The 13826-nt window shown below is 43.1% G+C and overlaps 1 protein-coding gene across 1 annotated transcript; it reads left to right on the top strand.

The window, feature by feature from the left end:
* The first annotated feature begins 269 nt into the window (after positions 1-269).
* Positions 270-4848, top strand: mstnb (myostatin b). The gene is made up of 3 exons (XM_039015017.1): positions 270-755; positions 1855-2222; positions 3253-4848. Exons 1-3 carry the CDS (start codon positions 383-385, stop codon positions 3631-3633), a joined length of 1122 nt encoding a protein of 373 aa, XP_038870945.1. The 5' UTR covers positions 270-382; the 3' UTR covers positions 3634-4848.
* The last annotated feature ends 8978 nt before the right edge of the window (positions 4849-13826 follow it).

Raw genomic sequence — 13826 nt, 5'->3', positions numbered from 1 at the left:
CTGACTTAAGTTTATGCAATAAATCAAGAACTATATCCGAAATGTTTATTTGACCATTTGCAGTACTGTCTTGTCTGATTGATAGTGTAGTTGTCTCAAAACTATTCCAAACCTTGCCATTGCGTACCTCTTTAAGGTTTGACAGAAAAATACAGTTAATGTCTGTCTGTTAAATTCATTGTTGCCAGCCCAACCAATCATAGATTTTGACGACACAAAAGAGAGGCCAAAGTTGCAATATAAAAAGGGCTGCCGAATTAAAGTATGACACCTATCAGTGTAGAGCCTGATTTCAAACACAGGCAACTCTGTAGTCCGTCTTCACGCCAATACATATTACATTTGGGATTCCAATTTTATAGCTAACTCCGCACCTTAGATAATGCATCTGACGCAGGTTCTGATTTATCTCAGTTTCATGGTTGCTTTCGGTCCAGTGGGTCTTGGTGATCAAACCGCGCACCACCAGCCCCCTGCCACGGATGACGGCGAGCAGTGCTCAACATGCGAGGTCCGACAGCAGATCAAAAACATGAGATTACACGCCATCAAGTCCCAAATTCTTAGCAAACTACGACTCAAGCAAGCTCCCAATATCAGCCGAGATGTTGTCAAGCAGCTCCTGCCTAAGGCACCACCTTTGCAGCAACTTCTTGACCAGTACGATGTTCTTGGAGATGACAATAAGGATGAAGTTATGGAAGAAGATGATGAACATGCCACCACAGAAACAATCATGACAATGGCCACTGAACGTAAGTTTGACAGACTATTATTCAATGCAACTATACACTGAGTGTACAAAACATTAGGACAACCTGCTATTTCCATGAAATAGACTGACCAGGTGAATCCAGGCGAAAGCTATGATCCCTTATTGATGTCACTTGTTGAATCAACTTCAACCCGTGTAGATGAAGGGGAGGAGACAGGTTAAATAATGATTTTTAAGCCTTGAGACAATTGAGACATGGGTTGCGTATGTGTGCCTTTCAGAGGGTGAATGGGAAAGACAAAATACGTAAGTGCCTTTGAACGTGGTATGGTAGTAGGTGCCAGGCGCACCGGTTTGAGTGTACGCTGCTGGGTTTTCACGGTCAACAGTTTCCAATGTGTACAAGAATGGTCGATCACCCAAAGGACATCCAGCCAACTTGACACAACTGTGGGAAGCATTGGAGTCAACATGGGCCAGTATCACTTTGGGACGCTTTCGACACCTTGTAGAGTCCATGCCCCGACAAATTGAGGCTGTTCTCAATATTAGGAAGTTTGTTCCTAAAGTTCTGTACACTCAGTGTTTAATAACGTTAAAAAGGCACCAGACCGCAGCTGTTTTTACGCATTGGGCACAGAGCGCACTTGCATATCTGATCCCGTATTACTTGCACCACTATGTTGAGAATAGGTTGGAATTTCATACGAATAATGAATTCGTTTTGATCTGTAATGTCATGTTAAATTGAAACCACTATAGAATTTTACGCAGTAAATTTACGAACAATACGTACGAGCCAAGTTCCATCTTATAATGTGCCAGTGTCACTCTCTGGTGTTGAGTGTGGAGGTTCTAAAACTAGATAGGCTAGGCTATATTGGAGGATACCCTGGAGAAGACACATTGTTGTGTTTTATAGTTTATCAATACTTGTCATGACATTGTAACTTTAAATATATATTTTGAAATTGGTTTACCAAGGGGGTTCTGTAACGAAAACACAATTGTGTTTTGTGTTAAATACAACTGCAAACGTTTTTTGCAGTCATTTAATTTAGTTTATAAATCAAATTGTATTGTGGAAATAGAGATGACATTTCCATATTGTAATTAATGTTATAATTTCTCTCCTCCAGCCCAATCCATCGTCCAAGTCGATCGGAAACCCAAGTGTTGCTTATTCTCCTTTAGTTCGAAGATCCAGGTGAACCGCATAGTTCATGCGCAGTTATGGGTGCACCTTTTGCCAGCTGACGAAGTCACCACCGTGTTCCTGCAAATCTCCCGCCTGATGCCTGTCACGGACGGGGGCAGGCACATAGGTATCCGGTCTCTAAAGATCGACGTGAATGCAGGAGTCAGCTCTTGGCAAAGTATCGACGTGAAACAAGTGCTGTCCGTGTGGCTGCGGCAGCCGGAGACGAATTGGGGAATCGAGATTAATGCGTTCGACTCGAAGGGAAATGATCTGGCCGTTACCTCAGCAGAAGCGGGAGAAGGACTGGTGAGTTTAGATTGATCTCCCATCGAAGCAATTTACAAATAGTTTTGTAATTTATTTATCCCCGTGGGATCTATGTGAAATAATCCATAACCCATGTATTAATGCGTAATGATGCAATATCAACACGTACCACCCTTGTCAAGAGTGCAAATACATTTGTTTGTGGCAAATTGTGTGGCAAGACTCATTTGGCTTCAAATACCAGTTGTTGATCAGAGGGGTCTTGGCATCCTAAGATTTGCTCTCATGTGCTTTTATGTTTAGCTAACAATCACATTTTCAAAGTACTTTAGAATCTTTAGTATAAACACACATACCTCATTAAAGGAGTATATGTATGACAGAATAGTTGCCCTGGCCACCAATAATATCATGTCCTATCACCTGATTACATAAAAGTTCACATTATTTACATGGCCAGAAATTCCTGAAGTCCTCTGTGTGACTGTGCTAATCAGAGTAATTGCCTACAGCCTCACACACACACACACACACACACACACACACACACACACACACACACACACACACACACACACACACACACACACACACACACACACACACACACACACACACACACACACACATTTTGTTCTTCTATCCTCATGGGGACCTACAATTGTTTTCCATTCAAAATCCTATTTTCCCTAACCTTAACCCTTACCTGTAACCCAAACCTAACTCCTAACCCTAAATCCTTACCCTAATTGTCACTCTAACCCCTAAACCTAACCCCTAAGCTTAAAATAGCCTATGTCCTCATGACGAGGGAGAACTTTCCTTGTTTTACTATCCTTGTGGGGACTTTTGGGGATTTTAGGTCCCCACAAGGATATAAGTACCCACCCACACACCAACACACACACACACACACACACACATTTTCAGTGGCTCAAAGTATCACAACACCAGGTTTGAAACCTTGATCAGCAATGTTTTATTGGAAAAGCAAAATCAAATATGTTTCCCAATGTATCAAGCAATGCCTGTTTCATGTTTTCAACCATTCCGTATTGTGCCTTTACAGCAACCCTTCATGGAGGTGACGATTTCAGAGGGCCCGAAGCGCTCCAGGAGAGACTCGGGCCTGGACTGTGACGAGAACTCCCCTGAGTCCCGCTGTTGCCGCTACCCCCTCACGGTAGACTTTGAAGACTTTGGCTGGGACTGGATTATTGCCCCCAAGCGCTACAAGGCCAACTACTGCTCTGGTGAGTGCGAGTACATGCACCTGCAGAAGTACCCCCACACCCACCTGGTGAACAAGGCTAACCCTCGCGGCACCGCCGGGCCCTGCTGCACCCCCACCAAGATGTCCCCCATCAACATGCTCTACTTCAACCGCAAAGAGCAGATCATCTACGGCAAGATCCCCTCCATGGTGGTGGACCGCTGCGGCTGCTCGTGAGCGAGAGCTCTGCCGGTGAGGGGGAGGGGCTCAGCCAGGGTCTCCACCCTGGACTTTGGGACAGATCCATCCACCACTACCAGTGCTTTCTGCAGAACACGGTGCAATAGAGCCAGAATAGCGGCTAAAGAAATGCCCGTCCATTCGCTGAGCAGCGCTTCCACCACGGACATGTCTCGTTCAGTTTTTTTTTTTTTTCCCTCCTCCAATCACATGTTCGCAGCCACAATGGCCTAAAATCACATGGATGTAGGAACACGACGCCTGTTGGACTTGGGAGTGGACGTAGTAGCCCAAAGTACGCCACATTTTCCCACAAAACGTTTAAATGTGACACGCTCCGTCCAGTTATTCAAACATACAGACATGGATGGACACACATACACCAGACCTGGGTTCAAATAGTATTTGTTTTCTTTCAAATACTTTGACTGTTTGATGGAGACAGGTGGGGTTTGCACTTTGGGGAATAATCCATTGGTTCCATTGCACCAGGCAAGCACAGCTTAAGTACTGGAAAGACAACAAATCATATTTCAACCCAGGTCAGAAACATAGGTGCACACACACACAGACTAATTTCCCCCCAAGATTTTACAGCTACGCTTACCTATCAGTGTGATAATCATATAAGCAATGTTTGAGAGTGAAACCGGGAATCCTCAACGACTTTTGAAAGGGCTTGGAAAACTATAGCTGAGGTCTCAGTCTGAACTGGCCTTTATGCATAATGCCATACACGCCATGCACACACACAGCAACAGTGCATTCTTATTCAACTTTTAATCATAGCTTTTCCACCATTCAACTGCCTGTACGGCCCTACTCACTTGAATTATTCTTATTGTAAATCAACATTACTGGACAGGAGGACTTGAACCGGAGGCACAATGAATGCAGTCTACACATTGAGATGTGTTTAAGACAGATAAATATATTTTGAAAAGTATGAATGTTAAAACCACGTTTAAACTCTGTCTTACAAATAACACAGTTTGCACTATGGCAAACCAATAGAAAGAATTGGTTGCTACAAAAGTTGTAAAAACTGATTTTGATATGTTTGCTAATTTGTATTGTATACATATGCCATTGTTTCCATTAGCAGTTGCCTTTCTAAACCACTGTTAGTAAATGTATAAGACCACAAACTAGCAAGAAAACAGTACAAATGCGACTATATACCTGTTAATCAAATAAAGGTGCTTGCTTATATGTTAAGTTCAGTTATTTCATCCAATAGCTTAGTAATGGTATTTTACTGCCCTAGGAATACTAGAGCTGTGCATGTATTCTAAACAAGGGACGGTGTGCTCATTCAGCAATGAGTTCTGAATGACACAAGTGCCATGTGGAATCATCTAAAGGTCATTTCTAACATTCCTGTTCATGTGCATTTGGTCACAAGCCTCAGTCATGTAAACGGAATCAGAAGAGGAAGGTTCTTGTGATAAACACATGGAGACGAATGCGTCCCTACGGTTCCAATTCACATAAAATGACATGTGAATTATAGACCGCAATATAGTTCATTCTGTTCCCCTGAACAGGGCTCAAACTCAAAATACTTTGCACAACACCACTTATAGCCAACAGAGCAAGAGACATGTCTGTCATTCCATGAGCGACAATTGGCCTCAGATCTCAAGGAAGGTGACGTCAGCGATATAATCAAGCCAACATGCGACCTGAATTTCTCATCCACTACACAGGCAATTCAGCCAAATAGCGCAAGACCCAAAACCCTCCTGTCCATGGTCACAGAAAGTGTGCCCAGGCTAAGGAACAGCATGGATCCTACCATACCCCATTAAAACGATTGGACCAGCTGACCAATCACACGGACCCAGCCAGCCGTGGTGTTACCATTTCGTTTCATCACCAAAACAACATACAGTGATCAGAGTAGTCTGGACAACATGTCTCATTCACTTGAGTTTATCCACCCTTATTCTTTCAACATATGTCGTCTACTGATGGATAAGCAACAGGAGGTGTGTGAGTTTGTGCATGCTTGTGTTTGTGTATGCACCCATGCATGGATGTACAGAAAAGTAATAAGATCAACATTCACTGATAACATTATATCATACCTATTGTGGACATCATTCATGCCAACTGTCTTTCAATCTGCTTTTCCAGCTAGGGGTCTAGCAGTCAGTCAGGGCTGTAGGCATTGCAGTCTAATGAGAGAGGAAGTGAACTCTGTTGCGTTCTGACAGCATGACTTATTGAACTGATGGCTTCATGAGGCTTCACTTCCGCCCGGTAGAGGGCGAACTGAGCATTGGCCCAGAGTGACATCCTTTCTTGCTGTGAGCTGGAGGCCTGCCATGACAGTCGGGTGGGGCTCTAGCACAGGGTTTCCCAAACTCGGTCCTGGGGCCCCACCGAGTGCATGTTTTGTTTTTTCTCCCCCTAGCACTACACAGCTGATTAAATAATTAAAGCTTGATGATGAGTTGGTTATTTGAATCAGCTGTGTAGGGCAAAAAAACACAACAAAATGGGCACCTAGGGGGTCCCATGACAGTTTGGGAAACCCTGAAGCCTAGCAGACAGGTGCAGTAGATTCACAGAACAGCTTTCCTTGAGAGTATTCTTTTCCCCCAAAGTTATTCCTTGCCCACTGCCATCCCTACTAATGCATACGGACACGTAACAGGTGCATTTTCAGGAAGTAAAGCACTATGGGTGCGAGCTTTACACATTACGTGGTCCCTACACATATCATGCCTTTAAGCTACATAGCAATGGCAGGAAGTTCTAGAAAAGCCCAACGAATAGTAGTAGGTAGAATAAAAAATAAAAAAACAAGTTACTTCCAAATCATTCTCAGAGGTAGAAGCGATCAATTCAATTAAACCATGTAATCAATGACATATACACAAATTACACTACATTGAAACTTATAAACATGATGACAACATTACATGACAATTTTCCACAATGTTTATGATTGTTGAAAAATTACACATCTAGTTCAGTTGATAAAATACCCAATGTAACACTTTACAATTTAGACTTAATAAGAGATTAATTAACGTTAGTTAATGCAGCAGTTAGCGCAAATAAATGATTAAGTAATAGTGCTACAAATCATTAAGTATTCTTTATGCCCACATCACATATTTTCCATTATGTTTACAATGAATATTTGTTGAATCTAGTTCAATGTAGATCTAATACCTAATCGGCAGTACTTTAGAATACAGCTTCATTACTCATGTTGATTATTTAGTTAATGAGTTCATGCAGTAATTAACATGAATACATCATTAAGCTAATGAAGGTAATACCGGGAGGGTGTGTTCATAGGGTGGAAGGGAAGGGACTTGTAACATAACTGTAATCGTATATTGTCTGCCATTTGTGTGTGTGAAAAAATATAGACTTTTAATAAATGAGTAAAGAGGTGAAAATGGCAATAAATGGCATGTACATAAGTATTAGTAAGTAAATGGTTTGTTAATCGGGTATTAGTTAATGCTATCTAAGTATTAAAGTGATAGTGCGAGATTTAGCAATTCCTTCCTGCGTGCAGTTTGAAGAAAGTTGAAGGTAGTTTTGCGAGCCATTGCTAACTAGCATTAGCGCAATGACTGGAAGTCTACTGTAACAGCTGTCATGGCTACTGGAACAGCCAGATCAGATTTTTCATAAATAAGTAGCACTTCTTGAACACCTCCAACTTTCAAATCTAATCATCAGGTAGGTGTGCTTAAGTGATAAACCTCCAAATCAGCACCATTCTCCAAAATCACCATTCTCCAAAAAATATCTGTCAAGGTAGCAATAGTACTCCACATGTTGGATTGTTTTCCTGGTCTGTGCCAGGTAAGTGTTGCTGCTAAATGAACAGCAGCAGGGAAACGCTTTGACTGATCATCACTACATCTGTCACCGCAAGACTAGCATTTCCAGAGAAGTGACACTGCCAACAACATTCCGTGCTTGACAGGTGAGGATGTGACAGTGAGAAAAGGGGAAGGAGGGGGAAACCCCTAGAGGTGGCTAGGGAGACAGTTCTGGTTGCTGCGCTCAGGATTCCCCTCCGTCTGGTATTAGGATGCTCCACCTCATCCCGCTCCCGGACGGGGCAGAGAGCCACAAACAAGGGGAAGGGGTAGGCTGCCAGGGGCAGTCCAACATCTGGAGCCTTCGGCAGACGTGCAAGACATACGGAGTCTGAAAAAAAAAACATCTGGAGAAACACTCTGGCAGATCCCTCTGTGGGAAGGAAGGACTTCCTTGTAACGTACATGGGTTGATAGAGATTAGGATGGATGAAGCTGTCGCACTTGACGAAAACCCTTCTGTGCTGCATGTGTTCTTCTAACTGATTGAGGAAAGTCTAATAGAGGGGTGGGCAACTCCAGTTCTCGAGGGCCTGATTGGTGCCACAGTTTTGCCCCAGCTAACACACCTGACTCCAATAATCACCTAATCATGATCTTCAGTTTATAATGCAATTTGATTAATCAGCTGTGTTTGCTAGGGATGGAGAAAAAGTGTGACACCAATCAGGTACCCAAGGACTGGAGTTGCCCACCCCTGGTGTAATAGCTGAGGGGTCATCATTGGATCATCACTACTATGTCAGGTGTGTTGGAGAGTTTTGGGAAGCCATACCAGAGGAGGTACAAGTGTTTTGGGTCTTTAGTAACTGGTATGGAGTTGGTCCTCTGTGTGCTCCTGCCCTGTCTATTTATCTGGTGACTATGTATGGGAAGTCTTGACTGCCCATTGACCAATTACTTATCGACCCCTACTCCCTGAACACATGAGAAGGTCTGAAACAGGGGTGTCAACAGGGGTGTCAACTCCAGTCCGCAGGGGCCAAAGTGTAAACTTTGCACTTCATTAATCAAACACTGATTCAAAAGGCAAGGATTTAAATCAACAGGTATGTGGCCCTCCAGGAGCTAAGACTTGTGCTAATGTGACTTGGGGAGCTAATACAAGTCCTCAGGTCTCAGGAAGGTTACTCGTCACACAAGTGAACCACGGAACCACCTCCATTACACTTCACCCCTCGCAGAGACGCATCCAGGTCACGGCACCAATGTGACAGACTGGGTTTTGAACCCGGGTCTCCTGTATGCCAGAAAGTATTCAAGTCTCAAGAAGGTTGCTCATCACGCAAGTGTGAGTAATTAACTAAATCAAAGTAGCTAGGATAGACACTGGCATAAAAGTGCAGCAAGAGATGGGCCAATCAACCCCACAGAGAAGCCTGGGAAAGTTTCTCAATCCTGGGAAGCCTCTCAATCCTCACACTGCTAGGCATCCAGGTACCTGCAGATATGTAGTAATCACTAAAATAACCAAGAAAGGATGAGAATAAGGGGCCAGCTGAAAGGTAATCTGTTAAAGTCTCTCTCGGGTCCAAAGAAAGCAATGAAATGCAATAAAAGGAGCCAGTCTGGGACAAGGGGAGCCAGATGTGCAGCTGCTGGAGGCTACCTGTCGTCAGGCCACAATGATTTATCCTTCCCGTCCACACCGCTGCTTGCTTTTTCACTTAGGGGAGGAATCAGCGCTCCCATCCCTAAACTATACTGACCTCTGTGAAACTATCACATGATTAATGACATTGTAAAGCTACTGGAAGTTGGGAGATGGGATCTTTTTGGTGTCCATTCAAGATACATTTAAATTACTTATTTTTTGTCTTTTGTGTGACATGACAGTTGGAGTTACATCCGCTGCAACAATCGTGTTTACAACACATCTAAATATCTGTCTTGGTTTACGAGGAGGACAGTGACTGACATAAATGTGGCTAAAAGACAGCCAAAGCCCAAGGCAATGAAGCAAGTGTTCTCAGGGGCCGTGGGCTGACAGTGATGGAGGATAGATGTTTCTCTAAGGAGACTGGGAGAAGTCTGGATTATGGAAACCTCATGTCTCCCAGTGTCATTCCTGTGCAGTTCCGACAGCCGGATGAAGAAGAATATCACCTATCTGTCAGATGGGGGGATATGTTTTGACATGTCTCAGAACAATATTTATGAAATGTTTTTTAGAGAGATTATTACATACAATTAATTATACGGAAAACTCTGGGTTGAGTGAAATGTCCAGAAGCAATAATGCTGTAAAATGTACAATAAACGGACAACCAGTCATTTCCAGAGCTAAATATATACAGCCCCGACAAAATTTCACTGGACATCCCTGTTAATAATTAGCCTCCTCATTGGGCAATAATATGTGCGCCGTTAGCAAGGTTTATTTTCTGAGAATGTGCCTACCCCACTACAGTGACAGATCAACAGTTTCCATTTAGAAAGTTTGGTATACTAAAACTAAGGGTTTTGTGTTGTAATGAGGTAAGTCTATTGATTATGAACCAAAGTGTAACGGGTGTCGTCGCCTGAAGAGGAAGAATCGGACCAAAGCGCAGCGTGGTAAGTGTTCATGATTTTATTAAACTGAACACTAGAACAAAATAACAAAGTGAATAAACGAAACCGAAACAGTCCTGTCAGGTGCAGAACACTAAACAGAAAACAACTACCCACAAAACACAGGTGGGAAAAATGCTACCTATGGTTCCCAATCAGAGACAACGATAGACAGCTGTCCCTGATTGAGAACCATACCCGGCCAAAACAAAGGAATACCAAAACATAGAAAAATGAACATCGAATGCCCACCCAATCAAACCCTGACCAAACCACACTAGAGACATAAAAAGCTCTCTAAGGTCAGGGTGTGACACAAACACGCAGTATATACAGTGCCTTCAGAAAGTATTCACACCTCTCGACTTTGTTGTGTTAAAACCTGAATTTAAAATGGTTACATTTAGATTTTGTGTCACTGGCCTACACACAATACCCCATAATGTCAAAGTGGAATTATGTTCTTAGAAAATTATAAGCTGAAATGTTTCAAGAATTCAAGAATTCAACCCCTTTGTTATGGCAAGCCTAAATATGTTCAGGAGTAAAAATGTGCATAACAAGTCACATAAGTTGCATGGACTCATTCTGTGTGCAATAATAATTAACATGATTTTTGAATGACTACCTCATCTCTGTACCCCACACATACAATTAATTGTAAGGTTCCTCAGTCGAGCAGTGAACACAGATTCAACCACAATGCCTCGCAAAGGGCAACTATTGGTAGATGGGTAAAAAAAAAGAAAAAAAGACTATGAATATCCCTTTTAGCATGGTGAAGTTATTAATTACACTTTGGAAGGTGTATCAATATACCCAGTCACTACAAAGATACAGGCGTCCTTCCTAACTCAGTTGCCGGAGAGGAAGGAAACCGCTCAGGGATTTCACCATGAGGTAAATGGTGACTTTAAAACCGTTAGGGTTTAATGGCTGTGACAGGAGAAAACTGATGATGGATCAACAACATTGTAGTTGCTCCACAATCCTAACCTAAATTACAGTGAAAAGAAGGAAGCCTGTACAGAATAAAACAAATATTCCAAATCATGAGCGGAATTCCCAAGCCATTATGGAATAGTTGGTTACTTCATCTCAATCTGTTGTTTCATTTTTAAACATTTATTTTGGAAGAACATTAACAGATACCCACCCCCCTGGCTGTCATGAATTCTGCTCCAGGAGCAGTTACACTTACACATTCTACCTGTATAGAACAGTGTCAGTTCATATTCTGTATATACACCGAACAAAAATATAAACGCAACATGCAACAATTTCATAGAGTTACAGTTTACATAAAGAAATCAGTCAATTGAAATACATTCATTAGGCCTTAATCTAAAAAGTCAAGGGGTCTGAATACTTTCCTAAGCACTGTATACAATGCCTTCGGAAAGTATTCAGACCCCTTCCCTTTTTCCACATTTTGTTATGTTACAGCCTCAAATAGATCAAACATTTTCCTCATCAATGTACACACAATACCCCATAATGACACAGCGAAAACAGAAATACCTTATTTACATAAGTATTCAAACCCTTTGCTATGATACTCGAAATTGAGCTCAGGTCCATTGATCATCATTGAGATGTTTCTACAACTTGGGGTCCACCTGTGGTAAATTCAATTGATTGGACATGTTTTGGAAAGGCACACAGCTGTCTATATAAAGGTCCCACAGTTGACAGCGCAGTTCAGAGCAAAAAACATGATGTCGAAAGAATTGTCCATAGAGCTCCAAGACAGGATTGTGTCGAGGCACAAATCTGGGGAAGGGTACCAAAACAATTCTGCAGCATTGAAGGTCCCCAAGAACACAGTGGCCTCCATCTTTCTTAAATGTAAGAAGTTTGTAACCACCAAGACTCGTCCTAGAGCTGGACGCCCGGCCAAACTGAGCAATCGGGGGAGAAGGGTCTTGGTCAGGGAGGTGGCCAAGAACCAATCAGGCTTTTATGGTAGAGTGGCCAGACAGAAGCCACTCCTCAGTAAAAGGCACATGACAGCCCACTTGGAGTTTCCCAAATGAGCTCAATTTCGAGTCTCATAGTAAAGGGTCTGAATACTGTAAATAGGGTATTTCTGTTATCAAACATTTCTAAAAACCTGTTTTCCCTTTGTCATTATGGGGTATTATGTGTAGACTGATGAGGGGAAATTGCAATTGAATCCATTTTATAATAATGCTGTAGGGCCTCCCAAGTGGCGCAGTGGTCTAAGACACTGCATTGACACTAGAGAACCTTGTTTGAGTCCAGGCTCTGTCGCAGTCGGCCGTGACCGGGAGACCCATGGGGCAGCGCACAACTGGCCCAGCGTCGTCCGGGTTAGGGGAGGGTTTGGCCGGCAGGGATGTTCCTGCCCTATCGCGCACTAGCGACATGTTCCTGCCCTATCGCGCACCGCCCTCCTGTGGCGGGCCGGGAGCAATGCACGCTGACACAGTCGCCAGGTGTACGGTGCTTCCTCCGACACATTGGTGCGGCTGGCTTCCGGGTTAAGCAGGCGTTGTGCCAAGAAGCAGTGCGGCTTGGTTGGGTTGTGTTTCGGAGGATGCACGGCTCTCGACCTTCACCTCTCCCGAGTCTGTATGGGAGTTGCAATGATGGGACACTTGGCATTCTCTCAATCAGCTTCACCTGGAATGCTTTTCCAATAGTCCTGAAGGAGTTCCCACATACTGTATGCTGAGCACTTGTTGGCTGCTTTTCCTTCACTATGCGGTCCAATTCATCCCAAACCAATGGTTGAGGTTGGATAATTGTGGAGGCCAGGTCATCTGATGCAGCACTCCATCACCCTCCTTCTTGGTCAAATAGCCCTTACATAGCCTGGATGTGTGTTGGGTCATTGTCCTGTTGAAAAACAAATGATAGTCCCACTAAGCGCAAACCAGATGGGATGGCGTATCGCTGCAGAATGCTGTGGTAGCCATGCTGGTTAAGTGTGCCTTGAATTCTAAATCACTGACAGTGTCACCAGCAAATCACCCCCATACCATCACACCTCTCCTCCATGCTTCACGGTGGGAATCACACATACGGAGATCATCTGTTCACCTCTGTATCTCACAAAGACACGGCGGTTGGAACCAAAAATCAAAATTTTGGACTCCAGACCAAAGTGCAGATTTCCACCGATCTAATATCCATTGCTCGTGTTTCTTGGCCCAAGCAAGTATCTTCTTATTATTGGGGTCCTTTAGTTGTGGCTTCTTTGCAATAATTTGACCATGAAAGCCTGATTCACACAGTTTCCTCTGAACAGTTGATGTTGAGATGTGTCTGTTACTTGAACACTGTGAAGCATTTAAATGGGCTGCAATTTCTGAGGTGCAGTTACAGTGCCTTGCAAAAGTATTCATCCCCCTTGGCGTTTTTCCTATTTTGTTGCATTACAACCTGTAATTCAAATAGATTTTTATTTGGATTTCATGTAATGGACATACACAAAACAGTCCAAATTGGTGAAGTGAAATTTAAAAAATGTATCGTTATCAAATGTATATGTATTTTTTTTTAAACGGAAAAGCGGTGCATGCATATGTATTCACCCCTTTGCTATGAAGTCCCTAAATACGATCTGATGCAACCAATTACCTTCAGAAGTCACATAATTAGTTAAATCAATTCCACATGTGTGCAATCTAAGTGTCACATGATCTGTCACATGATCTCAGAATATATACACCTGTTCTGAAAGGCCCCAGAGTCTGCAAGACCATTAGTGGGGGCACCACCACTAAGCAAGGGGCACCACCAAGCAAGCGGCACCAG

This window comes from Salvelinus namaycush, chromosome 19 (assembly GCF_016432855.1).
Source record: "Salvelinus namaycush isolate Seneca chromosome 19, SaNama_1.0, whole genome shotgun sequence".
In the NCBI taxonomy this organism is placed as follows: Eukaryota; Metazoa; Chordata; class Actinopteri; order Salmoniformes; family Salmonidae; genus Salvelinus; species Salvelinus namaycush.
This window is presented reverse-complemented; position numbering and strand designations above follow the sequence as displayed.

What these genes read in the sequence shown, in the direction of transcription:
- mstnb (XM_039015017.1), top strand. Translation starts at nt 383, where the DNA reads ATGCATCTGACGCAGGTTCTGATTTATCTCAGTTTCATGGTTGCTTTC. An exon ending in CATGACAATGGCCACTGAAC is followed by an intron (nt 756 to 1,854) that starts GTAAGTTTGACA and finishes TCTCTCCTCCAG; the next exon opens with CCCAATCCATCGTCCAAGTC. An exon ending in CAGAAGCGGGAGAAGGACTG is followed by an intron (nt 2,223 to 3,252) that starts GTGAGTTTAGAT and finishes GTGCCTTTACAG; the next exon opens with CAACCCTTCATGGAGGTGAC.